Below are 26848 nucleotides of genomic sequence, written 5' to 3'. Positions count from 1 at the left end.
ACAATGCAAGGCATACTAGCCAGACCGATCTAGTCCAGAATTGGACCCACTTTTATCGGTAGGTGCGCGCGCGGCAGAGACGATCCGAGTAGCGGAAAAAGACTGGTTAAGTTTACTTCTATTTTGAGATATAATAAATAAGTTAGTGAGAAAAGTGGATCCAGTTCTGGACTAGACCTAGACTGCGAGCTAAGTCCCTCTATTTCCCTTGGTCACCGTCCGTCTGTCTGTCCGTATCGATTGGTCGAGGAAGATTGGATACGAGTCCAAGGTCCCTGGGGGAGGGACCAATCGACACGGACAGACAGACGGACGGTGACCAAGGGAAAGGAAAGGACCGCTATCACGCTTAAGGTCACGGCACTTGCTCGAGGTCATATTGCGATAGCTAGAGCAAAACTTTTTAGTGATACGAAACTGCTCTACGCCACCACCATTGATGACCTGCGCTGAGAAATTGTCTTAGATTTCAGATCTCTGTCCGACCTTTTTCATTAAATGGGTGTATATACGAGCTGTAAATTGATAACACTCTCTACCACTTCTTCAGTTACTTGTGTGTTGTCAACTACAGTTGAAACTACTAAGGCAAGCGAATAAAGAACTTCTTTTCGCGGTACGGTTTCTTAAAAAAATTGCGTTTTCAGTTTTCTATCTATGCCAGCGGTCCCGAAGGCTTACGTTATCCGCGCATGAAATAACGGATTGTTAAACAACAAAGCAAATTGCAAAACGAGTGGGATAGCGAACGAGAAAAACAATAACCAACAAATAAAACAGCTTTATCCGTGCTCCGTTCAGTAATAAAGCACGCAGGAAGTAACGTAAGCACGAAAGAAGTGTAACGAGCAACACAAGCGGCAGCCGAATGCTCCTAACAATTCTAACCCATGAGTGCTTTCGGCACTTTCTAAATGCTTTATTACTGAACGGAGCACGGATAAAGCTGTTTTATTTGTTAGTTATTGTTTTCTCGTTCGCTGTTTTGTTCCTTTTATATATTAATATATTACTCATTTTATTTGGGCATTGAATTTATTTACGCAAAAAGAAAGACAGTGTCAGGATCTAGCAGCATTTCGCGCGCGCGGATTGCGTCATCACTGTGCTCCGTTCACTAATAAAGCACAGTTTTCTCACGCCCGATTTTTCAACTACTCAAAGATAGGGGGGATGGAACATGACGAATGACATCCAGGCATCTGTGAGACAACCGGCAGCACTACATGCCACTGGTGTACAAGAATTGGAGATAAGAAAAGCTCAATGCCATGGAGCTAACAAAAACCAAAATGGTGGATAAAGACTTCCGAAGCAAATAGAAAATGATAAGGTGTTCCCTTGCATAAAGCTTTTCGACCCAATTAGGACATATGGAGACCGACATTAAGTAGCAGGATTGACATATTCTCTAGGCTACAACATTTTAGTTTTGAAATTTATTTTGATTTAAAACTACTGAACCCGATGAATGAATTTAAAAAATATATGTTTACCCTAGTTATACGTGAAAAGGCATGCGAGGCAAGGCACGGGCAAGACATTAAAAAAAAAAAAATCACAAAGCAAACAGCTAGAATACAGGGAAAAAAACAACTAGCAATCCAAACGATAAATCAGTTACCGAACTCGGTTTTTCACAAATCATCATGATTTTTTCAGTTTTTAAATAGTTTTTCTATTTTTATTTTACAGTGAAAAAAGGTAGAAGGCAAATGCGATCGAGTTACGTAACAAAAGAAGAAAAGAAAGAATTTTTTTCCGACAGCCGACCCAAAATCCTCCATCCTCGAATTAAAAACAAAAACAAAACAAAAAAACAAAAAAAAACGACGGAATTAAGAAACCATTCCCCTATTAATTCAGTCTATCACAACTAAGTTTATTTAAATAACGTTTGGAATAATCGATTCATTTTCGATTGAAGAAGGCTAGATAAATGATTTCAAGGTAAGCAGGTTAAACAGGAGCCGTGAAAAGAAAAAAATTTAAATACAAATCAATCATCAAGGCAAAAAGAAATTCTGGAACTAGACTGAAATGAATAGTTAGATTTACACTTACCCTCGTACAACTTGTCCTTTTTTTCAAACCAAGATTTCACGAGGTCACTGCGATCGGTTTCGAAGTCGTTACAAGATAAAAATTTACCCCTTAATGAACGAGGAAAGGTGTAGCATCATGAATATCAAAAAAGCTGCCGCAGTTTTGAGAAATGAGCCGAACAGAAATAAAGAGTCAGCGGTAGTCAATTAAATTGCATATTCGTATGGCGCTTGCAATATCGTACTGGACAGAGAAAATACCTTCTCTTGGGGGGAGGAGAGGGGTCAATGAGGCACACACTGCTGGAAGTGTACTGGCATTTTCTTTTCTTTTTCTTTTTCATTTTCTTTTTCCTTTTTTTTTTTTCCTTCCATTTTTCGCTAATTTTGCAATTAAAGAAATGATCATATATTTTGACGCAATTGCTCTTAGATTAACACATGGGAGTGGCATCCTTTGTCTTAACAAGAAATCTCGAAAAACTATTGGTGGAGGCTGGTGACAAATTTTGACTTATGACGTCAATGTACACGATCAATGACGTCAAGTTGTTGTTCACAAATATTATATTAAGAGCTCAGCTTAAAGTGCTTATAAGCCTTTGCACAATATTTTCAGAATTGATACTTTAGATAGTGAATAGTTGATTGTGAAAATATTTCGTCATTTGAATGTCGGGTCTTTAAGATACGAAGGTTTTTATTCCCAATATGTTAATGACTATGACGTAACATAAGGGATCATTTAATATACAACACTGCACTCGTTCCGGAATACAGTATTTTAAAAGCATCACCCTTTTACTCGTGACTCACATAAAGGTTCTTACAAATTTGTTTTCAAAAAATGTCCAGCGTTCAATATTAAAAGTTGCCACAAAATAACTCAAATCCCTTATGTTACGTCATAGTTATCAACATATTGGAAATATAAACCTTCGTATCTCAAAGACCCGACATTCAAATGGCGAATTATTTTCACAATCAACTATTCACTATTTAAAGAATCAATTCTGAAAATATTGTGTAAAGGCTTATAAGCACTTTAAAATAAAATAAGTAAGTAAGTGAAAAAGGCTGGACTGCTGAAGCCTGAAAACATTTCAGGCTTGAATAGAACGGGACATGAAACAATGCCCTTTGCGATACCGGTGCAAAGGTATCCCATAGGTCATGGGTTCATATGCAGTTTTAAGCCTGAATTTTTTTCAGGCTCGTGTTATTATATTTTTACGAATAAAGAGTAAAACAAAATCCTGTGGGTTGTGTTTCATTTTGTTTTCTTCGTTTTTCTTAAACTGAGTTGCATAAGCGTTACGTGGGAGTCACCATCGGGCTCGCTACGCGCACTTTCAGTCGGTTATTGCTCTAGAACTGTATGACTATGTTATAATCACTAATACAGTACGTACTGTATTAGTGATTATAACATAGTCATTTTAAAAGGCAGCTTCGCTCTGATTAGCTTAAAAAAAGTGCACCAATATCACACCCATGCACGCTGATATGAAATGAACTCGTACAGAGTTTCATGTTCAGTTTGTGAATTTTTGTGTTGTTTTGTACAAAGAATTTGTGTTATAAAAATGGACCCGAACCGATCTATGCAACTGTATTTAAGGCTACAAATATCTTATAATAAAATTGAACGATAAAAACATGTTGAAAGTATTACATATTACAATATTAACATGTTACAAATATTTTAACGATTTTAATGAAGTTTTAACGATCTTTTAGCCCGGGGGGGGGGGGGGGGGGTACTCCCCTATATTTGCTATACGGGTATGTGCCGCCCTATAGGGTATGGTTTTTTGGCTGGGTAGGGTATCCTTTTTTGACATTTTGTCTATGGGACAGGGTATCATTTTAGTCTGGGATAGGGTTAACGATTTGATAGTTTTTGTCTGCCGATAGGCTACACGCTTTCTGCCGACACAAAAACATTAAAAACGTTAGTAAATATTCGGATTGTGCAATCTATTGAATATCTGTCTTTTCCGTTTTTTAGTCTGGGATAGGGTGCACAATCCTTAGTTTTAGTCTGGGGTAGGGTATGTAAAATAAAAATTTTAGGTCTGGGATAGGGTCAGGGTTTTGAGGTCCTGTCTGCACATCCCTACCCAAGTTGGGATGGTAGTACCCCCCCCCCCCCCCGGTTTTTTAGAGATCAAACCAGTTTGAATCACGCTAGAGTAAAGTATCACACAATTCTTTCACCATAAAGAGTATTCAATCATCGATTAGCCAACTTTCATCGAGTTTTAGGTGCTTGAGTCGGTTGTTTAAGGCTCAAGAAGTTAGAATAGCACGAAACGTAACGCTTTTTTTTTGTGTTTAGCAACTTGTGCGTCAGCACCCCTGCAAAACTCGATGGAAACCCACTAATCAATAACTAAGTCGGTAACAGATCATGGTGCTGAAGCTATCCTCGTGCTCAATGGTAGCCCAAGCAAGGATTCTGTGTAAAAAATGTATGGTGATACAATAAATAAAACCTGCATGCAGCCGTAATCAAACCCGCAGAGATAAGTTCATTTCGACTATGGCTCGACTATGGCTGTGTGTTTTTCTTCATATATCCTGCGCATGCATATTTTACTTAAATAATAAATAATAATAAATAGAGTGCAAACAATTAATCCATGAAACACTAATTACTAATACAGGTAGTACAAAATAGTGCTAGTTAAACAATAGAAAACAATGGAATTTGCATGAAATTGTGCTATTTAGTATTACTAAAGTTTCACGGTTATATTGTTGGCACTCTAATATGCGCCTGTATATTTTACTTAAAGAAGCAAGCTGATAGCTGTTTTATTTTATAGATAAATCAATCTTGGGGTCGTAATTCTCAAGCCATTCCTATCAAGTTACAAAATTATTGACTGCAGAGAGGATGGAGGGAAGGTGGTGCTGCACGAAAACCGATGCATGTTAGCGGAAAATGCCATCAAGTAATCAGATTCCCTGTTATTTTCTCTCCCACGAATCGCCAACGAGGGAGACTCTACTAGCCGGAAACAAATCAGAGGGCGCGTACTATTTAAATTAATGTAGTAACCAAAATAGCCCTCAAGCTGTCTTCTATCCGATCCCAATCAATCTTGAAGACATTCCGTTGCTGCTGATATATATTCTTTGAATATACTTTCAATTATCCGAATTTATTATTTTGTGATCTTTATCGTATTCAATAAAATCTTACTTTATATGCATTTATATAGAATAGCCTTTGTGGCCTTTATGCAAAGATTTATGTTTGCGCGCGAGGGAAAATTTAAATTAGTAGTGCAGAGTGGGGAATGGCACTAGCTCCGTCAGCTGGTTGACAAAATTTCCCGAGCCCTCCCTGGTAAGTCGACCTCCCACACACTGGACGTCATGAATGATCGAACGATTCATTGATCTCTACTTGATTTATTTTTCCGTTTCGCCGAAAACGAAGCGTTTTTTTATTTAAAATAATGGACTAAGTGTACTCAATAGTGTTTGATCGTTCGTAGAAACAGTATGGCAGACTACGAGTTTGACGATTCTGGGATCTATCCATCTCGACCTCTCGAAGAAAGATGGCCGCCACTAGGAGCAGCGATGGACTCAAATGTTCAAGAAAACTCAGATGATGCTAAAACGTAAGCACTAGTTTATAACTATGAGCAACCAAGACTATGTAGTGAAATTTTAGAGAAGAAATTTGTGAGCGATGTTTTTAAAGTCGTCTCAGTGTCAGCTGTTAAATTGACGCTTTTTTCCGCGTCGCTAGATTTCTTGTTTACGAACCGACTGCTTCATTTGGTTTTGTTTTCATTGTTTTATTTTGATTTAAAACCTTATGATACAGTATTTCCCTTTGAAAGGATTTGCGTTTGTGAGTCCTTGCTACATTACCTTTTTTCGTGTGCTTGTTGGTAGGGAATTTTATTCCTCGGTTAATCGATTTTTAGATGTTTTAAATGTATTCGAATAAAATGCAAATTTGTTCGAATATATGAATTATATCGTATCAAACGAACATTCTAATAACAATCTAGCTTTTTCACGAATATATTGTCTTTTTTCTTTTCCATATAGTCCTTTTTTAAACATATTCTCTTGCAATTTTTGTGTTAATATTGCTGTTTGGATATATAGAAATGTCTCTTTGCATGCATAATTTATAACGAGCGAGTAACCTAATTATATTTTGTCTTAGGAGAATCGATATTTTTATCTGATTTCATGGGGTATTTCTACTTGTTTTAGATATTTTAAATTTTATACACCGCACCTTTACACACCTACATTGTAATGATTATCACTGATTGATAATTAAACTAATGTTTAATGAACCATTTTAGTGGTTAATTTACGATGAAGAGTAATTGTTGTTAGTAAATTAAATCAGAGTAATTAACTCTGATTAAATGAGCATTTGAAATCGAATATTTCAGATTTACCAAATTATGGAAAATAGATTTTTTACTGGCAGATTTTGGAATGAAATAAACTTAAAGAGGTTGCAGTGTGGTTTGAATGTAATATGATATTCTAAGATCCACTTGAAAACATTCTCCCTCTCTCTATTACGACATTGTGTTTAAAATATCTACATTCAAAAGTTCATGAGAAACTTTTTTCATACAGAACAAACTTGGCTTAAAATCATTTTAAAGAGTTTTTTATTTTTGTTTTTTGTTTTGATTGGCTTATATAGCTGGGAGGGCTCATATTCAGAGATTGGGTGGGAAAGTAGGAGGAACTCATAACTGGGAGCAAAAAGTTTGAAAGGAAGAAGATTGAAATGTTATTTCTTTCTCTCATTTTCTCAGTCAATCTAGTACGTTTCATCAAAAAATAAAGAAGAAAGGACTTATAATTATACTATAAAAAAGAGATTAAGCTTTATATGTAAACATGAAATAATGTTTTATTACACATTTAGGGTTGATATCCGTGTGACAAAAACAATATGAATGAAGTGATACAATTATCACTTCACGGTAAGCTGGAATTTTTTCATTTTATCGACTTTCATTTTATCGACTAAATGTGTAATAAAAAATTATTTCATGTTTACATATAAAGCCTAATTTCTTTTTTATTCACTCATTTTCCATGTCATATCACTCACTCGCTCACAGACTAGCTTGTTTGTGAATGATATGGAAACTCATGAATAAAAACAATATCAAGCACTTATTATAAGATGTGATAATCACTATATACTAGTCAGTCCTCCACTTCCATTTGGATTCTTAAAAATAATGCAAATAATTAAAGTGGGATGTAAAAAGAAGTAATATGCTGGTTTTATATGTTATAGTTACCCCCTTGAATCATCCTGTATCCACCGTTCTGTGTACTCAAGTAATCCAATATGATCACTGTAAAAAAACAAAAACATAAAAATTTCTGGCTAGACAATAGTGGTCAAAATGACTGGTAAGGCAATTAATTCAACGGGACAAGTCTCAGTTCTGGCCAATCTCTAGTCTAGCCATTATTTAAGCCCTGACTCTTATGAGCTGTAGAGCACTTGGCAATATCAACAAGAGAAACAACTAGTATTTTAACAATTACATAAATCATCGTGGCTCTCAAAAAGCTTTTTTTGTGCTTGCTGTGCTGTGTGCAGTCACAAAGCACTCTTTAAGAGCGCTCTGATGTGTCATCATTTTCCTAAAAAAAAATTTCCTGTTCTGCCAATCCCCACTGCTTTATAACTGCACACATACAGCAGGTACAGTATGTACAGCATGCATACACATCTACTATGTATTTCTTTAATAATAATGTTATAATTACTCAGTATGGGGAAATATACAAAATAATTAGAATAAAATGCTATTATTTATTTCGCAATTCCAAAATTTAGTTTGAATTATAATCTATTCATTTGAAAAAAGAAATATTATAATTTTTACATATATTAATATGTAAAACTAATAAAATAAAAAATCCTAATAGTTTGATCACATATGAAAGCCAAAAGCCTGAAGTTGTCTCGCTGGTTACCATGACATTTTACAGCTCTTAAAAGAATGCTTGAATTAATGTCTTTTAGCTTCAGTCAACACAAACTATCACAAATGGCTTTAAATTTAAATAACAAATTCGACTCACCAAAACATACATGTAGCCCTCTTGAAGACAAAGGTTTGAGGGTTTACGATTGCTTTTTTGATGTGTACAAAGATATTACAACTTTTCTCTAAAAGGCTGGATATTAGACTTTTGAAATCTAATCTACGCTAAAGTCAAAACTAAAGGTTAGATATATTGTGACTATTTTTGAATGTAGTGGTTTATTTAATATCAAGGATTTGGCTTGATATCTCTTTTTTAACATACTAGGATACAACTTTCAGCCTCCAACAATTTCTTTAAACAATTTAACAATATAATATTTTCTATTAACTCTTTTTGAAAGCTGCTATCTCAATTTAAATTGTTGTACAGTATTACTTATTTATATTGTTTAAAGTATTTTGAGTTGTATACTGAGTGCTCTAACTTGTATTCACTGCTGTGAACAACATTTTTTGTATCCTATTTTGTCTTACTATTCTGTTCTACAATATGGCATTTCTTACATCTCATTCAATATGTATTACACATATGTATTAACAAATTAAATCAAACGAGTTAAAATAATTTATAGTAAACACAATATATTTGTTAGCAACAAATTTACAACATTAATATAAAATTACTGATGATAAAATTATTTGAGTTTTATTCTACAGCTTGCCCTAAAGAAATTATGATAATTTAAAACAAAGCATTTTTTTAAAATATAAAGACAAGGGGGAAAACAGTTGAAACCATAACCAATACAGATAAAGAAAAAAATTGAAATCTCAATACTAGAGTGGAAAATATTCAAAAGATCAAAGAGAAATTTACATAAATGTTGAAAGATCCAGATGTGGTACTGTATTAGATTTATAACTGACTGAAAAGCAATAAAAATACAAGCTTACAATATCATCTTTTGTTGGTGAATAGGACTTAAATTTTGTAACCTGCTATGTATGATTGCAATTTTTTGATGCTAATTTTCCCTCCAACAAAATTTAGTGTCTGTAAGTCACGATTCATAAAACTAGGTAAAGCAGTCTCACAATGTATATAGAGGATATTACATGGGCGCGCAGAGATAAAATTTATCTTCGAGTGTTGAAAAGATCTCTCACGAGTGAGCGCACTGAATGAGTGAGTCTATTTTCAGCACAAGAAGAAAAATTTCGTATCTCCAAGCGCCCATGTAATATTCTGTTTATTATATAATTATCCATAAAATCAACTTAACAAGCTTTTTATTGTTATAAAAAGTTCTTATTTATAAACTAATAGCTTAAATACACATGGAAACGATATTTTCACATGTGAAAATAACGTTATTTTCACATGTGAAAATATCAGTTTTTCAAAAAGGAGAAATATAGGTATTTTATGGATAAATATATTATAAATGCATGTTATTTTATACATTGGAATGGAATTTCTAATTTAAAAAAAAAATTTTTTTTTAAATTTCCTCACCATGTACTGTATATATTTTTAAAATTATGAAATTATTGATGAATTTTAAAAATGCTTTTTTTCAGATCAGACCACTTGAAGCTACACGAGCTCCAAGAAGAACATGAAGAACTGAACTCTTCGCTTATTTCGCTTACGAATCATTTTGCTCAAGTATGTATTATCCCTGTGATTTCTATTTGGTTCATTAAATGTTAATATTTAAGGTAGACCTTACTTTTTTTGAAAGTTCAGTTCTTTTAAATTCCCGTGATCATACCACCTCTTGTTCTACATTATTGTAAGCAAGAAGAAAGATGAAAGAGAGAATAAGGCAAATTTTAAAATGATTAACATAAAGGGCCACAAGTTTAACAGTCCCAACTGCCATTTGTGACCCTTTCTATTTGAAGTTGTATTATTATAATTATTAAGAAATTATTATTTATAATATACAATTTTCATTGTGTACACCAAATTGAAAACAAAAGCATTTTCTATAGATTATACATTCATGAATGTATATTTTTAATTGATGTGTACTCATTACTTCAGGTTCAGTTTCGATTAAAACAAGTGGTTGCAGCACCTCCAGAAGGAAGAGAGGTATGTATATGTAGAGTTCACTACCACTGGAAACCCATAAATAAAATATATGATATTACAGCTCAATCATAGCTCAAAACTGTGACCACTGATGATTCACTGTATGTTTGCATACTTTTGTCTTGCAATATTAAAAATAATACAATCCAACAAAGTTGATTGGATGAAGGCTGAGACAAGTCTGTGAATTCACATATTAAAAACCTATAATCATATTTGTATAAACTGTAAGATAATGTATCTTGGCCAGTAAAAGACAGACACATGCTAATTCACCTTATTGAATCAGAAAACTGTTATGACTTTTTTTTAAATTCTATAATTCTCTATTTTCATCCTGTTTCATTTTCTCTACTTTAGCACTTACTTAAAGCTCTGGAGGAATTTGCATTTCAAGGCTGCCCTGATGTAAGGGGTGGCAGTAAGGGCCCAAGCCAGTGTAGCAGTCCTCCTCTAAAAGATGTCGCAGTAAGTATATAATTATATAATATATATTAAGTATATAGAATTTAATTGCTAAATGTCTGGGGTATACACTAGATAATTTACTAATTGTCCATACAATCTAATCAATTTATAAATACTACTGGTACATGTATCTTATTATTTTAAATCACGTCAAGTAAACATAGAAACCTGAATTTTTTTGAAACCCTTCTATTAAATATAAAATAATTAATTCAAGGATACAGAGGCAGCGATTGGAAAACAGAAACAGAAACAGGACAGATTGATAGGACAGCTGAAACAGCAGCTGGAGGAAATGGAGAAGTGCGTTGCAGAGGAAGCAAGTAACAGTCTTGGAGATGAAATGGATCCAGAAAAGCTGATTGAAAAACAAAGGATAGTTCTTGAGCAACTCAAGTAAGACACGCAGGAGTTACTTAAAGTTAATATTGGATATTGAATTCATTAATCTATCTATTGTTTATAAATTAACATTTAACAATAAACTAAATTGTTTATGATGAAATGTATTCATTATCTCTTGTAGGGAAGTAAGTATAGCTTGATATCATTATTTTATCATTAGTTGAAAGGAGTTAATTCAGAGTCCCTGAAAGAAATCAAAGCCATGACCTTTTAGATACCTATAGCTCGGTAGCTAGAGTATGACTGACCTGTTATCCAAAAGGTCATGAGTTCAATAGACCCTTTTACAGTTCCCTGCGCCATCTTGAAAGGTAGCCATGCCTTTGCATTGAAGCGAGAACAACGGTGACCTTGCAATGATAGAGACATGTGAATGATTGTTTGAGGTGTTAAAAAAGGTCTCTATCATTGCAAGCTCACCGTTCGTCTTGCTTCGATGCAAAAGCACGGCTACCTTTCAAGATGGCGCAGGGAACTGTGAAGGAGACTATTCCTTTCAGCTAGTGACAAATGGTAAATTATTTCTATAATATTGTTATTAGCATATTTTTTCACCTTCATCTGTAAATAACTTTAAAATTCAATGGAGAATGACAATTAAAAAAAACGAAATAAAATATATATTTTTTCAAATGCAACAAATAAACAACTAACATTAACATGTATAAATCTAAAAATTAATATACACCATGCTTTGCAGAGGTCTTTTTATTCCTTCTGCTCAGTTCTGTAGATGGGAGAAAAGAATACCTCTGCTCAAACAGTTCAATTAATATACGATAATCCCCCCCCCCCCCCGAAATATAAGGAATTTGTATTCTAGATTAAAATACATAAATAAACTAAAACAAATGAACTAAACAATCTTGTTTTACAGCCCTAAATTAAACTTTTTGTATGCCTACTATACCAAGAAGACAAGAATGTGCAGCACAAAGCCATGGTACATAATAAAACCAGTTTTAACCTGCACTTTGCATAATTGAAAGATGATAAAAATAACTAAAGATTTATCCATAAAACTTAAAAATTTAAAAAGATATCTAAAAGCCTTATAAACATTTAAAAATAAAGTTGTAAATGTCTGTACCATATACTAGAGTGCACGCACTAAAACCGTGAACATTAAATAGTACTAATTAGTACTATTTCATACAGAATCCTTTGTTTTCTATTGTTTAATTATCACTATTTAGTGCTAAAAATTAGTATTTGTTTCATGGATTTATTGTGAGCACTCTACACTACACTCACCCATTTCACTACAAATGTCTCTACTATGTCTCTTAAAAAATTAAGCCAGAATTAAATAGACTTAAATATAAATCCTGGCAGAAACTTTCCCATTTTAAAAATTTCAGTGGATTAGTAAAGGAATTTTAAAAGCACAATTAAATGAATATGTAATCTCCCATAAACAATTTTATGTCATTAAAACATCTTTACCTATTGCTAAAAAATAATTCACTAAACGATGATAAAAAAATGTATGTTTTAGAACTAGCTCGTTAGAAAACTAACTGGCTTCTTTTCTTAGCCTGTATCTAATAATAAAACCATTTTCTTGTTATGCAGCTATGTATTTGTTGCAAATTAAGTAGTGTCATATTGTTTTGTGTTGCTAACAGGGCGAGAACTGGATTAACACTTGATGGATTTGACAAAATGAGGTTTGTACAAATGTATTGGATTAATTAAGCTTAATTATTAGAAGGCATGCCATATATCTGTGAAAAACATCCTGAGAAATTGCACAAATGCAAAAATTAGTAAGTTCAGTAGACCTCAGTAGACAGTATACCTACGAAACTATGCACTAATTTGTACAAATTTGTCAGCACTCTATGATGTAAACAGAGTACAGAAGGTTTCTGGTGTTAGTTAAACTTTGATTTTAATGTTTTTAGTGATGACGATGTTAGACGTAATGTTGATTCAGCACTGGGACAAGTCATGCATCCCAAGAAAAAGGTAAGCTTCTTGTTGCCTTTATATAGAAGTCTAACTCCACAAATCAGGGAATGAAGACATTTATAACATTGTAAACAAAAAGAATATTATACAATGAGTATTCTCTTACATTTCAGGAAGAACTTGTGAAACAACTTACTTCTCAAATAATAGATCTTGAGAGATTTGTACAGTTTCTACAAGGTATGAATTAAAAAAAACAAACAGTGTCATATTTAATAGTTAAGCTTTTATACAGTCAACAATATTCGTAAAATTTGCTATCAAAAATAGAAAAACGCTCATTCATTCCTAAACCAACTTACATTTCCAATTTCGTAATAATTGTTATACTCAGGTGAAGTTAATACTGGACAGTCCAAGACTGAGACAACACATTTACAATATCCTTGTTCGTATCCTGTCCGCGTGTCCGAGACAGAACGGCCTCAAAAAGAAAAGACGAAGGTAGATTGATTTGATAATAAACCAAAATAACAATACAAAACTTCTGAATAAGATTTTTACAAAACGTGGTTACTTAAAATTATAGTTTTAACGGTATTTAATTTGACTTGTATTGATTTTAATTTGCATTTCCCACAACATTGAAAATAAAGCCATTCAGAATGCAGGAAAATCGATGTATATTCGGAGATATTCCACTGTAACTTCCCATCAGGCATTGCAGCCTAGGTGTATTTTCAATGATGTGCTACGGCTCGTGTGTATACTGGAAAAGGCACGGTGTGTCATGGAATATTCCATGGTATTTCACTCAAAACCATTGTATAGCTAGTCTATATAAAACTAGTCCAAAGTAGAAGGGTATTATTGTGAAATCTAATTTCTTCATGGATATGCCTAACGTTAACTTATTTTATTCTGTTTGTTTTGTTTTTCCCGATCGAGGTATCTTTTGTTCTACACTTTATTTTCCAACACTTCCCACTAACACTTTGCACTAAAAAAATGGTCAAACTAACTTACTAACTAAATGAAAACACCATTATAGAGCTAGTGCAAACAATATATCCGTTAAACACTAATTACTGAATTGTTCAAAATAGGTCTAGTTAAACAAAAGAAAACAAAAGAATTAGCATAAAATAGTGTAAGTTAGTATTACTAATATTTCACGGATATATTGTTTGCGCTCTAGTGCATGACAAAGATAATACTCACATTTAACTTCATTTACTAATAACGGAGAGAATGTAGTAAAGCAAGTCTCAGCCACTCTCTTTAGGTATCATTAACCCTTGGTGCATCAGGTCCTGAGCCTTTGTTTTTTGTTTGACCCCATTAGCTCAGTAACTCAGCCGCTTTCAAAAGAAGTGCGTCCTCCCTGACAGAAAGCAGAGACCTTGGGTACGAATGCGATTACTCCCTTGATCTGTCCGAGGAAGGCGACAATGGGTGCTGTCTTCATGTGCCCCTTACCCCAGAACAGGCGCGCAGCAAGGTGCGGCACTAAGTTAATTGCAAATAAATACTTAATGTTTTGTTTAGACATTATCATTACGTCACGCTTAGTCATGCACGTCACGTGACCTGACACCAAAGAAAAGTTTCCTTCGATTATTTTCTTCTTAAAGTTTCAGGATGTCGTAAATCATCTGCACAAAACGCACCGTTAATAGTTGATGAGTTACGTCACCAGATCACGTAATAAAAAGACGTTCACTAGTGCCCAGTTTTCATTCATTAACCCTGTCCTCTCAGTTATATTTATTGCTCTTGACAGAAACGAATTGGAAACTGCCTCTCGTCCTGTTAAAGGCTATTACTGCTACAAATCAATTAACATATACATTTTTTTCAGTATATTTTTTACGTAACTATTGTTATATCGTTCTAAACTTATATTCGAAAATGCTTGTTATCTTCCATTCAAGACGAGAGCGCTACGAGTTCCTTTTTTTTTTTTTTTTTTTTTTTTTTTTCAACTTCTAGATAGATTATTGTTATAATTTCTGGATCATGCTCTAATTATTATTATTATTTATCGCAACTTTACAGAGAATTCGTGATGCTAGTCTGGCTATAATTAGACGTGCTCTGGCAATATTACAGATATTCGCCATCAGGTAACTAACGCTATGATTCAGCAACCAAGGCATATGACATCTTGAAAGATTATATTGTTATTATGTCTGGTATTTTGTTCATCGTGCGCAGTTACTAGAAGGACAGGGCGCTTGGGTAAAGACCCCTTGAAGCACGTCGGAATACAGTTCAATTTGTATGACATACACTAGTTTTTCAATTCTCATGATGTTGAAATTCTTTTGTTTTGTCCTCCAAATTGAGCTGCTTTGACGTCAAGTGCGAGGGATTATATATACAGTGAGTACTCTGAGGGAGTACAGTTCTGAACGCATAGGGTGGTGATTGTCGAAACAGCTTTTCGTCGTGGAGCATGCGCATTAAGAATGACAGCTTTGCGGTCGAGAGTGAGTTCTCGGATGAGCAGAATTTTTGAACCATTCGTAGCGTGTGAAACTGACGAAGTCGAGCATGCGCAGTAAGAACAAAGGGCGCTGGGATCGCTAGAAGTTGAATGCATAATAAAAAATAACCACGGTATTCTGTTTTCCAGTCAGTTTGGCTGTTCCGGGAAGCAGATTGAGGAACAGATATTAAGGAAGGCGTCTGCAAGTGTTGCTGTACCTGGATACTTGTAAGTGATTCTTGAAAGTGTACTAGGGGACCGTTCATTTTTTTACTTGCATTGGGGGGGGGGGGGGGGGGGGGACGGGGGCGGTGGGGACTGGTGGGATTTTCACTGTAAGTAAAAATTGCATGACCCACATGTGATTCATAGATATTCAAATTGAATAATTCCATTATTTATCTACAGCGAGCTTTTATCAAAGCTTCAAGCATCAGTAGAAAATGTAGCAAGAATAAAATACGCGTTAGATCAAGATACCGACGAATGGTCTGCGTCCGATCTTTACTCACCGCGATCACCTGACTCAGTTAAAAGCTTTAGTAGACAGAGTTCCAGAAGATCTAGAGCCAGTTCTGTGTCGTCAGTGGACACAGCTGTCGCTGAAGAAAAAGTGAGTAGAAGTGTTTTACACATGCGTTCATGTTTCTGAAAATTTGACTTCAAGTTAAGACCATTTTTTTCTGCAACTGCGCAAACCTTGAAGATGGCCGGAATAGTCAAAAGCTCGACTCAATGAAATAACGAAATGCACTAGTCCCTTTTCACAGTTTCTTACGCCATCTTGAAAGGTAGCCATGCCATTGCAAGCTCAGCGTTCGTCTCACTTCGACGCAAAGGCACGGCTACCTTTCAAGATGGCGCAGGGAACTGTGAAAGGAAAATCTTTTTACGAGGAAATCCTCAATTTTTTTTTTTTTTTTTTTCGTGGAGCAATATTTTGCCATTACAGACCACGTGTCATTCCTTAGAGTATAATTTTATTTTTGTTTAACGGTTGTACATGAGAAGACACGTGAATATGAATACAACTCAAGCAAAGAGTCATCGAAGGAATGAATTGTGGCATATCTAGTAATGGAAAAACATTACACCGAATTTTGAAAATTTTTAATTAATTAATTAATTTTTTGCGTCGAATTAGGTGTATTGGTTTTTAATTCATTTATCGTACTCTCCTATTACAGTATAATTACCATCGAGATGCTGAGCTCATTAACGCAGTACGTAAAGACCTGGCGATGTCCCTGAAGGAAGTAATGCAACATGGACTAGTGAGGGTAAGAATATATATAGATATAATCAAACCAATATAACTAACCTCTGCGGTACCGTTTTCCAGTATTCTGATTGGATAGAATCCTGAAATTTGCGCTCTCTGATTGGCTCAGCGACACCGTCAATACCTTTCCGTGACCGTGCCGTGACTATTTTTGCTGCAGCGCAAATCTTTTTCTATGCTCATATAATTTTGATAAATGCATATCACTGATGACTCTTATAGGTCAATGCGTTTCCCGTTATGAATAAAACTATTGTATATTGTGCGGTACTAACCTATTATTTTGACTGTAGACTGTGGAAAGTCGTCTAATTTCGTCCAAATCTCTCGTTGCTTGTATTGTCCCTACGACCAGATCTTCACTGCCTCAGGGAATGCACGTTTGGGAGTTATTCGATAGCTATTACGCATTGAAGGTGAGATCCACAAAATACGCCGTGTTGTTGTTTCAAGGGGGCAAGTATAACAGTTAAAGCATGAAGCATGGTTTCCAAATTTTCCCTCAACACCAATTAACAACTCTTCTCACATACGAAAAGAATCTAACCCGGTCAGAGGCGACGCATTAGAAGCGCACGCCAACCCTTGCCAACCGATTCTTGGATGGCCGGAAAGCTAGGGCACACATGCAATGCGACCAACCTCGAAGTCACTGCATTTGTGAGTTAGGTGCTTGTCAGGTCTTTGTTCAAATTTTATTGATACCCTAAATATAACCTGACGAAAGTCAGGGCACAGCTAAATATTATATCTAATTGGAATTTAGTATGCCAGGGAAAATCGGTGACCCGGGGAAAATCCCTCGAATCAAAGAAGAGAACTAACAAACTCTACTCACATGTGATGAGTCAGGAATCAAACCCGAGAGGCGAGATACAGGTGAACTACGGCTACGCCAGCCTTGATTTCCAATTACTATATTAATGTTGGTATTTCATCAGCATGGCCGCGAGTACAACTCCACACCAGCAAGTCGTTTATCAGAGGCTTTTGGCATTGCACTTGATGGCAGCTGCGCGACTACTGCAAAACAGGTTCGTACGAGTAATGTTATTTTGACTGGTCTAAGCCATTCTATGGAGGCACCACCCCATCTAACCCCTCAGCCAAACATTATAAGACGTCAAAAAAATGAGGCTTTAAATAGGTCACGTTCAAAATTCAAATTGCGAGGCTTTAGTCGTATTCACCGCGTTCTCATAATGACTGAAGAGCGTACGAAAGTGAGGCCACCCAGTCATTTTGCAAGGCTGAGCAAAGCTGCTCATTCAAAATAAAGGTGGATAGCGCGACTTCAAGTCAAAACAAAAGGCCAATTTCTTATACTTTCTATTAACGCATTACATGTGCTTTCATATCTTGTTGTGAACTTTAATGACCTCGTGAAGTGGTGACCTTTCGTGACGTGGTGACCTTTCGTTCACTTGTCAGCCATTATGAGAACAGTTTATGGTACTTTATGCATGTCACAAATACATGGATCACCAAATATACATTTCTTGGTATAAAGACATATATTCACATATATAATTTTGTTTTACTTTTCTTATAATTCCAGTTCTCTTTTGATATAGTTCCCTCTCCAAGTCGTAATTTACAATATTATTTTCATATATTCCTGCCTTCTTTTACAGACGTTGCTAAGAACTCTGCATCGAATAAAAACAACGCACGAACCCTGTCGACGAAGCATGGATGCCATGGTAATTTCATAACTTATAATTGATAATATCCGCATTACACTGCATACTTTTGTACATACAGCTATTGAAGAATATGATGCATATTGCATATTGCAAGTTCTATTTAATGTGTTTACCACTCCTGCGTGGACGGTGTAATGGTCGGTGTAAACAGGTGCAACCCAACTGATAAGGCAAACGATAGATCAAATAAAAATTTACCGTTAGAATGTTTCATGTTGCATGTATCATAAACCTTTTTTGAGATAGCGAACATGGTGCATTGTGGTCTAGATTCAGTACAAACAACACCATATAAGGCATAATGTTTGTACCGAAGCTAGACCACAATGCACCATGTTCGCTATCTCAAAAAAGGTTTATGATACATGTTCCATGCGGCTTACCAAGTTTAAAGTGTATTGTGGATCATATGTAAATGTCAGCGCAGAAGAAAATATGCTTAAAAAACAAAGTTTGTGAAAATTTCATATCGTTGTCACCTTTTGCTGATTGGATTCCCATCGCCTATATTGCATTCTGGGCTTGGTATGCAACATACAACAAAACTTTTTCCAACCTGCATTCTCTGTTAGTTTTTCCATGTTACTGATGTGTTGCTTGTACGTCTTTGTTCCCAGTTCAAGTCATTAGTCTGCGCAGGACTCAAGTAAGTAATAAACTGAACGCGTTTCCCCTTATCTTAATCACCAAGCAACCCTAAAAGCGTAGATTTCTGCTTTTGTTCATCTTGCGGTTGCAGTTTCGAGTTCTCTGTTTCACATTGTTAGCCTCGATTTGTTTGTAGAATTAACGTGTGTTCCAGTGAACGTCTGTGAGATTTGAAAGTATTTGTATTGTTATTGTTGAAGTAGTGCATTCTTTACTTTACTCTTACTATTTGCGAAAATGTTGACACTGTAATGAGGCTAACCTTTATTAAATGAGTCTGTAATCAAGGAGCACAGCGGTATTTATAAAAATGGAAACCGGTCTATTTTAAACAATTTTTCTTACTTCACCGAGACATCTATACAAATACACAGAGGGAACTCCACCTATATGTGATAATTATTTCTGATTGTTAATTGTATTGTGATTCTTTTTTCTAAAGCCAAAAAGCGTTAGTCCAGTGGTGTCGGATTGTAACCAGAACATCAACCGTTATCGATGAACATTATCAGTCTTGGGCATACGTCATTAAATCTGGTGAGTATGATATCACGTAAGATTTTCCCTTGAAAGTTGAAAAGATAAATATTTTTGCGTTCGTATTTCGTACTTTCATCTATCAAACAATCAACCATCACCATGCCTTTCACCCAACCATCCGCCTATCAATACATTTATCCTTCCAATCACCCAACCACCCACTTGTCAATCCACCACTTGTCGCCCTACCTTACCCATCAATATGCCCTTCTATCCAGTCACCTATCTATTCATCTACTCACCCACCCATCCATCCACCCACCCACCCACCCATCCATCCATCCATCCATCCATCCTACCATCCTACCATCCATCCATCCATCCATCCATCCATCCATCCATCCATCCATCCATCCATCCATCCATCCATCCATCCTACCATCCATCCATCCGTCCGTCCGTCCGTCCGTCCGTCCATCCATTCATCTATCCATCCATCCATCCATCCATCCGTCCGTCCGTCCATCCATTCATCTATCCATCCATCCATCCATCCGTCCATCCGTCCATCCGTCCATCCGTATATCCGTCCATCCATCCGTCTATCCGTCCATCCGTCCATCCGTCCATCCGTCCATCCGTCCATCCGCCCATCCGCCCATCCGCCCATCCGCCATCCGCCATCCGTCTATCCGCCCATCCGTCCATCCGTCCATCCGTCTATCCGTCCATCCGCCCATCCGCCCATCCATTATGTTACGTAAACGATCACTCAATCCTTTTCACTTGTTCTTTCCACAGGAATGACCGAAGCATTAACATATCTTGAACGACTACAGCCCTTTGATTTCCATCTACCAGAGGACCTAGCTATACGACACTTGACAAAAATCAATGATGCTTTTGGGGAACCTTAGAAACCATGATATGATTATTAACTGACAAAATATAATGCAGTATAGGCTATTTATTAAATAATTAATTATGAAACCATAATTGGTAAGAATATATTATAAGAATATAAAAAATTCGAATCTGTAGATACTCGTCGCAACGTCCGTTTTTTGCTTTTTTTCATTCTTTTGTTTGTGTTAGGTGTTTTTGTAAGTTTTTTTTTACAAGTAGTATACAAATAAGTTTGCTTTGTTTTTAGATTGCTGTTCAAAAATAGACCCTTCTATTCTCAAAATTATCTTGGATTCGAGGTTAGAGTGCAAACAATATATCCATGAAACTTTAGTAATACTAAATGTACTAAATAGCACAATTTCTTGCAAATTCCATTGTTTTCTATTGCTTAATTAGCACTATTTTGTACTATTTTGTAATTAGTGTTTCACGGATTAATTGTTTGCACCCTAATATGAAGATACAAAATAAATCACGCTTTTTCTCAATGGGATTTGTATCACTTGTTTTGTAATTTCATATTAGCTTCTAGTCCATCCGAGATAATAAGAGGTGTTTTAGTATTCCTGCATAATGAAGACTGTGCATCATAATTTGATGTCCAGCAATAGAACCTTTGCTATGTCGTCAAAGAAGCTCAATTTGGAGGACAAAACGAAATAATTTCAATCTCCCTACAATTGGAAACCGCCCTCAAATTGAGCTGCATTCCGAAGTACTGCAAGGGGTCTATAGTACTTAATTAATTGTTGTAAATCCTCATCTTATTTGGATTTTATATGTTGAAGTCTTAATTTTGACCCCAATGCTTAACACAGTGAGCAGACATAGACTTCTTTATTGAGTTTGATAAAAAATGCATTATGGTCAAGCTTGGTTACAAACATTTATCCTGCCATATGTGGTGTTGTTTGTACCCAAGCTACACCACATGCATCATGTTACGGCGCATCTCAATCACGCGCGAAATCGTGAAAAACATTTTTGAGACATAATAGAGTTTTGGTGGACGCCAATCAAAGTTTTTCGCAGCATTGTCAGAAAACACAAAGGTCATGGAAACGCATTGATTGACGTCCACCAAAACCCACTTCGTCACGATGGCAAATTTTACGATTTCACGCATGTGACTGAGAAGCGCTGTAATCAAAGTCTGAGGCATGAAGACAATAAAACAATGGTCCAGGATAATGAATTTGGAGCTAAACCCTGCAAAACAAGGATCCCAGAATACAATAAAGCTTGCTACACCAAGAAAAACCCAGAAAACTCTTATCACAGACTAACACATAAATGAGTTTTTATTATATATCTGGGTTGTTGCCACTACTTAAGAACGCATCAAAGGGATCTGGCGTGTTTCAAAGCAATCTGGCGTGATTCAAAAGTCACGAATCATGCCAGATCCCTTTGTTCACAACTTAAGCCTCACATCGGTGCAAGTTTTGCATTTGGCCCATAGTAGTTGGCAACTATATGTAAGCGATTTTTACATGGGTAGTGATCGTTTCACGGATATATATGGCGTGAAGTCGACTTAGTAATTCCAAACTCTCATCCTAAATCCTTATATGTCTAATACATGTAAAAAAAAAATATTACAAATAATAGTTTTGTAACTGGCTTTGCAAGGGTATCTTATGGGTTCCTAATTTGTCTACAAAGTTAATTGGTGGGACCTATATATATAATTTATTTAGCATTATTACTTTTAAGTTATAAATAACTTATGATGTAATCTGGGTATCGAGAAGAAATAAATTAAATGGGAATTTTCAAATTGATTACAACCCTTTAGAGTTCTCAAACTTATTCTATGAAGCAGCACTAAATTAAAAATAGTAGGATGTTATTGTTGGTAGATTGTGTTTTTAGTGCACACATATTGGTGTAGCAAACTTTCTGCACAGTTTTTGCATAAGAATAGAGCTCAATACTAGAGGATGGTAGAATACTCCCATTTCGAGTTCGCCTTTTCTCAGTCTTAGCCTCGATTGTGTACAATGTGTTCTTTTCTTCCATTAAGGTCCATTGTAAAGTAAGGAATGTATGTACTACGGAACAATACGAGTTGATTAAAATGCCACTGGTTTTAGTTGAATAGTTGAATATTATAACGCACAAACGAGAGTAAGACTGAGCAAAGAGAACCCGAAACTGGAGTATTGTATTGTTTTGGTACACCAACCTGGCCACTGTGACGCAAAGTGAAAACGCTCTATTCGGTGCTAGTTATACATAGTTCTGTTTTATGGATATTGCGGGTTGAAGTTTTGTAGCTTATACAGCTTTTTCAAAAAAGGTTGTATACTGAATACTGCATACTGAATAGTGCTTTCAAAGACCAAAGGGCATTTTGGGTCTCGTTAATTTAAAATAAAAAGTAAATATATAGCAATTAACTCTCTACATGTAGTTAGTATATTGATTCGGATAGAATGTACTAAAAATAGGATAAATAATAATTATTAATCCTACTTTAGACAATGTCACTATGACCCACAATGCACTTCGGTTTTTGAATGAACCATTCGGTATGCAGTTCTCAGTATTCAAATTTTTTTGAAATAGCTGTATATTATCCTGCAGATACGTAAATTCGATTTGAACATAGCTGTCCTAGTCGAATTCGTAAAATACCGAGCTGTGTTCCTTGATAACTACACTTTCATTTACACAGCGTTAGCCTCAGTTTAACGTCAAAATATTCACAAATCTTCACAAATATACAATCAGTGACTGATCGTGGTAATTCTGCTTTCTTGTAAAATCGCGAAGTTAGATCCCAAAAATCCCAATAAAGTCTCTTACAATTTTTTTCTTTCTTAACTTTTTTATAGATTTTAAAAATAAATTCAAATTATTAGAAATGGTATGTACCTTTTTATTTGACAAAAAGGTAAAAAATTTAGTGTTTTATCTATTTAATGGATGTGATAAAATTTTCCTTTTTTTTTTTTTTTTTTTTTTTCCAGTTTCACCCTTTGAAAAGGAACCGCGGTGTATATTGATTTTATAAGCCAAAAATAAAAAAATGAAAAGTGAAACCATCGTGGCTCCACCAATAATTTTTGGAGATTTCTTGTTATGACAAAGAAGTCGGATGCCACTCCCATGAGTTAATTAAAGAGCAATTGCGTCAAAATGTATGACTATTTCTTTAATTGCGATGCAAAATTGGCGGCATGGTCGTGTTGTTTTTCTAGGGTGAAATATAAAACAACTACAAATGCTTTCAGAGTTAAACATTCGGGGGAAAAAACAAAAACAAAAACAAAGGAGAAAACAAAACAAAAGCCTTTAGGTAATGTCAGTACACTTCCAGAAGTGTGTGCCACATTGACCCCTCTCCTCCCCACAGGAGAAGATATTTTCTCTGTCCAGTACGATATTGCAAGCGCTATACGAATATGCAATTTAACTGAATACCGCTGACAGGTTATTTCTGACCGGCTCATTTCTCAAAACGGCGGCAGCTTTGATGTTAATGACGTCGCACCTTTCCTCGTTCATAAAGGCGTAATGTTTTATTATGTAACATTTTCGGAACTGATCTCAGCCAAAATGACACCGTGAAAACTTGGTTTGAAAGAAATGGAAAGAGTTTATATTCGATAGAAGGGTAAGTCGTAACTAATCTATTCGAAAGAGTTGATTCGTGTGAAAAATATATGCTTGAAGAAATTATACTCAAAAAAAAAAATCTCAGTTTAATAACTATCGATGCAGCAAAAACACCTTCATATATATTCATTTTTTGAGTTCCAGATTTTCTTCCCTGCTAGCAGAGCCTATTTTCCTTTTGTTTTGGTTGAGAGAGAAAAATAGACTGTCTCCTTCCTCCCCGCCTGAAAGAAGGGAGAGAAAGAGAAGAGAGACTCTGCTAGCAGGGAACAGATTTTCACTTTCGGCCTTGATGACTGGTTGATACATATATATTTCTTTTCGCTCTCCCATTTAAGCTACTTACCTTGAAGTCATTTATTCATTCTTCATTCAATCAATCATTACTTATTCGCGAAAGTAAAGTTTAGTCGTCGAATAGACTGAATTACAATGCAAATTGAAAAACCGTGGGCACCTAGAAATATTTCAAGATGGTTTTGTAATCAATCAGAAAGGTTCCTGTTATCTTCCTGCACGCAATATTAATATTTCTAGGTGCCCACGGTTTTTCGATTAGCACTAGGGGGATTTTTTTTTTTTTTTTTTTTTTTTTTACTCGTGGATGCATGATATTGGTACAGCCATCGGAATGATCTTTTGTTTTCTTTTTCCTTGCCTTGCCTTGCCTTCTCGGGTTAGTTCTAAGTATAAAAAAATATAGCAGATCGAGAAGGTTTAATGAATTCTTTGGAAAACGAAGTCTCTTTTCACAAAAAATCACGGCATTGTTGCTGGCGGACAACATGTCTACCGAAACTCATCTTCACTAGTCATGCAGCTCTCTCTAACCTTTCATGGCTATCTTACAAAGTATTATCTTTTTTCTTTCCATAGGTTTTCGACCAGACTATATTCTTTTCATTATGGATGGTTCATATAAACGACTGTCATCAACAGGCTACAAGGCAGTGTCAGTATATTCAGCTTTCCTTCTATTGGCTGGATCCTGCACCCAGTTGATCATGTTCATAGTCCTGCTGAAACGGGAGTATCGCAAAAAAATTCTAACACCGTGCTTCTTAAGCATAATTGCTTCGAACTTTCTTTTGCTTTATGGAAGTCTGCCGTTTACTTTCGTTTCCTCTGTGATGAAAGGGTGGATCTTCAATGATAAGATCTGCCATTTTGTTGGATTTGTCGCAGGAACAGGAAGCGTATCAATGATAGCAACAATGGCAGTTATTACAGTAAAAATCTACCTCTTGGTGAAGAACAAGCCATTTGTGGGTAATAGAATTGAACGCGACAACTCACAAACCAAGGTTCTGCTTGGTGTGTGGTTGTATTCCGTCTGTGCAATGCTTCCTCCGTTGACTGGAATAACTGAAATGAGCATCGAAGGAGCTGGTACAAACTGCGTGCCACAATGGTCTCCCGAAAACACAAGCGGACGAGTATATGTGATGTTTCTACTGACCATGGCCTACATCATTCCTGTTTCTGTATCGACAATATACCTCGCCAAAATCCGAAAGGTGATCAACAAGAATACCAGTGAAAGTAATTACTACTTTGTCAACCTTTGCTTCAGAAATCTAAGAAACATCAACAAAATGTGCATGTTCGCTATTGTCTTCTTCACCATAGCTTGGCTGCCTTACGCAATTGTGGTAGTAATTTGCATGTTTGGAAAGAAATCTTCAATCAGCCCAGAAATAGAAATGGCTCCGACGTTGTTAGCCAAGACCAGTGCAATATGCAACCCTTTTATCTATGCTATCGTGAACCCAAAGTAAGAAAACATTTATTTATCGGTGACCCCTTTTACTTTTACTGAAGAAGGTTAAAGAACTAGCCAAAAACCTATGTTTACATATTGTTCTGTAAAAAATGTTTCTACGATTAAGAAATAAAAAATGGGCCGCTGCCCCTTTCTCCTCTCCTTTAGCACGATTGAAGCTATATCCAACAGTACCGCGCGCACACTGCCACTTTTTGAACACATAAAAAGAAGTTTGACAAGAAATTTGAAAAAGAAAATGTTTTAACGAAAGTAAATAAATTCTTTCTATCGTTTCAGATTTCGAAACTCGGTTTTAAAGCTTTTAAAGATACCCTTTGTGTTCAAATATGATGAAAACGACGAATTGGAGGTTGGTAGTGTTTTCGTTCTTAATGAAATAGGTACCAAGAATGGCAATAATAGAAGAAGAATCGTAAAAGACGAAGGTGATGCCGAGAATAAAATTAAAGTGAAAAACAAAGTCCAAGAAAACAAACCAGAAGAGGTTGAAATAGTTGCTGAAAGCAATGATGAAAACCAAGAGCGTCCTTCCACGAAGAATACTGAAAGCAGCCATGATGACAAGGTTGACGACAAAACGGGAGAATACAGAAAGAAAACCTCGTCTAGCGGAAAACGTCTTACGAATGACAAGTTTTCAGTACACCAATCAGTTGATGAGCTTTTAAATAAGAAAACCTCATCAAATGGAAATTACCAGGAGGGCACTACTTACAGTTCCACAGTTGAAAAACGATTTTCCAAGCAGCCAAAGAAACTCGGCAGGAAATTAGATGAGCGAAGTTCAACTTCGTCCACTTTAAATATTTCAATGACCTATCGGGTATATAGGAAAGCATCTAACGAAACAAAATCACAGAGCATCTCAATACCAGGAAGCATATCAAAATGGCAATGACAAGACCATGAATGCCGGAGAGTTTACAGGCATCACCTACAATACATAAATATATATATATATATAAGATTTGGCAT

The 26848-nt window shown here is 35.6% G+C and overlaps 2 protein-coding genes across 3 annotated transcripts; both read left to right on the top strand.

The window, feature by feature from the left end:
- The first annotated feature begins 5421 nt into the window (after positions 1-5421).
- On the top strand, positions 5422-22558 carry LOC116297314 (RUN domain-containing protein 1). 2 transcript variants are annotated; one of them, XM_089040009.1, is made up of 20 exons: positions 5422-5683; positions 9641-9728; positions 10110-10160; positions 10521-10628; positions 10846-11024; positions 12662-12703; positions 12941-13004; positions 13121-13187; positions 13342-13451; positions 14293-14448; positions 15006-15073; positions 15586-15666; positions 15847-16051; positions 16626-16718; positions 17014-17136; positions 17662-17754; positions 18355-18423; positions 19044-19072; positions 19517-19611; positions 20356-22558. In XM_089040009.1, exons 1-20 carry the CDS (start codon positions 5562-5564, stop codon positions 20469-20471), a joined length of 1959 nt encoding a protein of 652 aa, XP_088896135.1. In that variant the 5' UTR covers positions 5422-5561; the 3' UTR covers positions 20472-22558. The 2 variants fall into 2 exon arrangements, with proteins under 2 accessions (XP_088896135.1, XP_088896136.1); XM_089040010.1 differs by lacking the exon at positions 14293-14448.
- Positions 22559-24692: 2134 nt separating this feature from the next.
- Positions 24693-25877, top strand: LOC116297317 (melanopsin-B-like). The gene has a single exon (XM_031705535.2). The coding sequence runs from the start codon at positions 24924-24926 to the stop codon at positions 25863-25865; it is 942 nt and encodes a 313-aa protein (XP_031561395.2). The 5' UTR covers positions 24693-24923; the 3' UTR covers positions 25866-25877.
- Positions 25878-26848: the final 971 nt, after the last annotated feature.

The sequence above is a fragment of the Actinia tenebrosa genome, unplaced genomic scaffold (genome assembly GCF_029948245.1).
Source record: "Actinia tenebrosa isolate PJP-AT-01 unplaced genomic scaffold, QUT_ActTen_1.0 PGA_scaffold7__59_contigs__length_16204524, whole genome shotgun sequence".
NCBI lineage: Eukaryota > Metazoa > Cnidaria > Anthozoa > Actiniaria > Actiniidae > Actinia > Actinia tenebrosa.
Note: the sequence above shows the minus strand (reverse complement) of the source record. Positions and strands in the feature narration are given on the sequence as shown.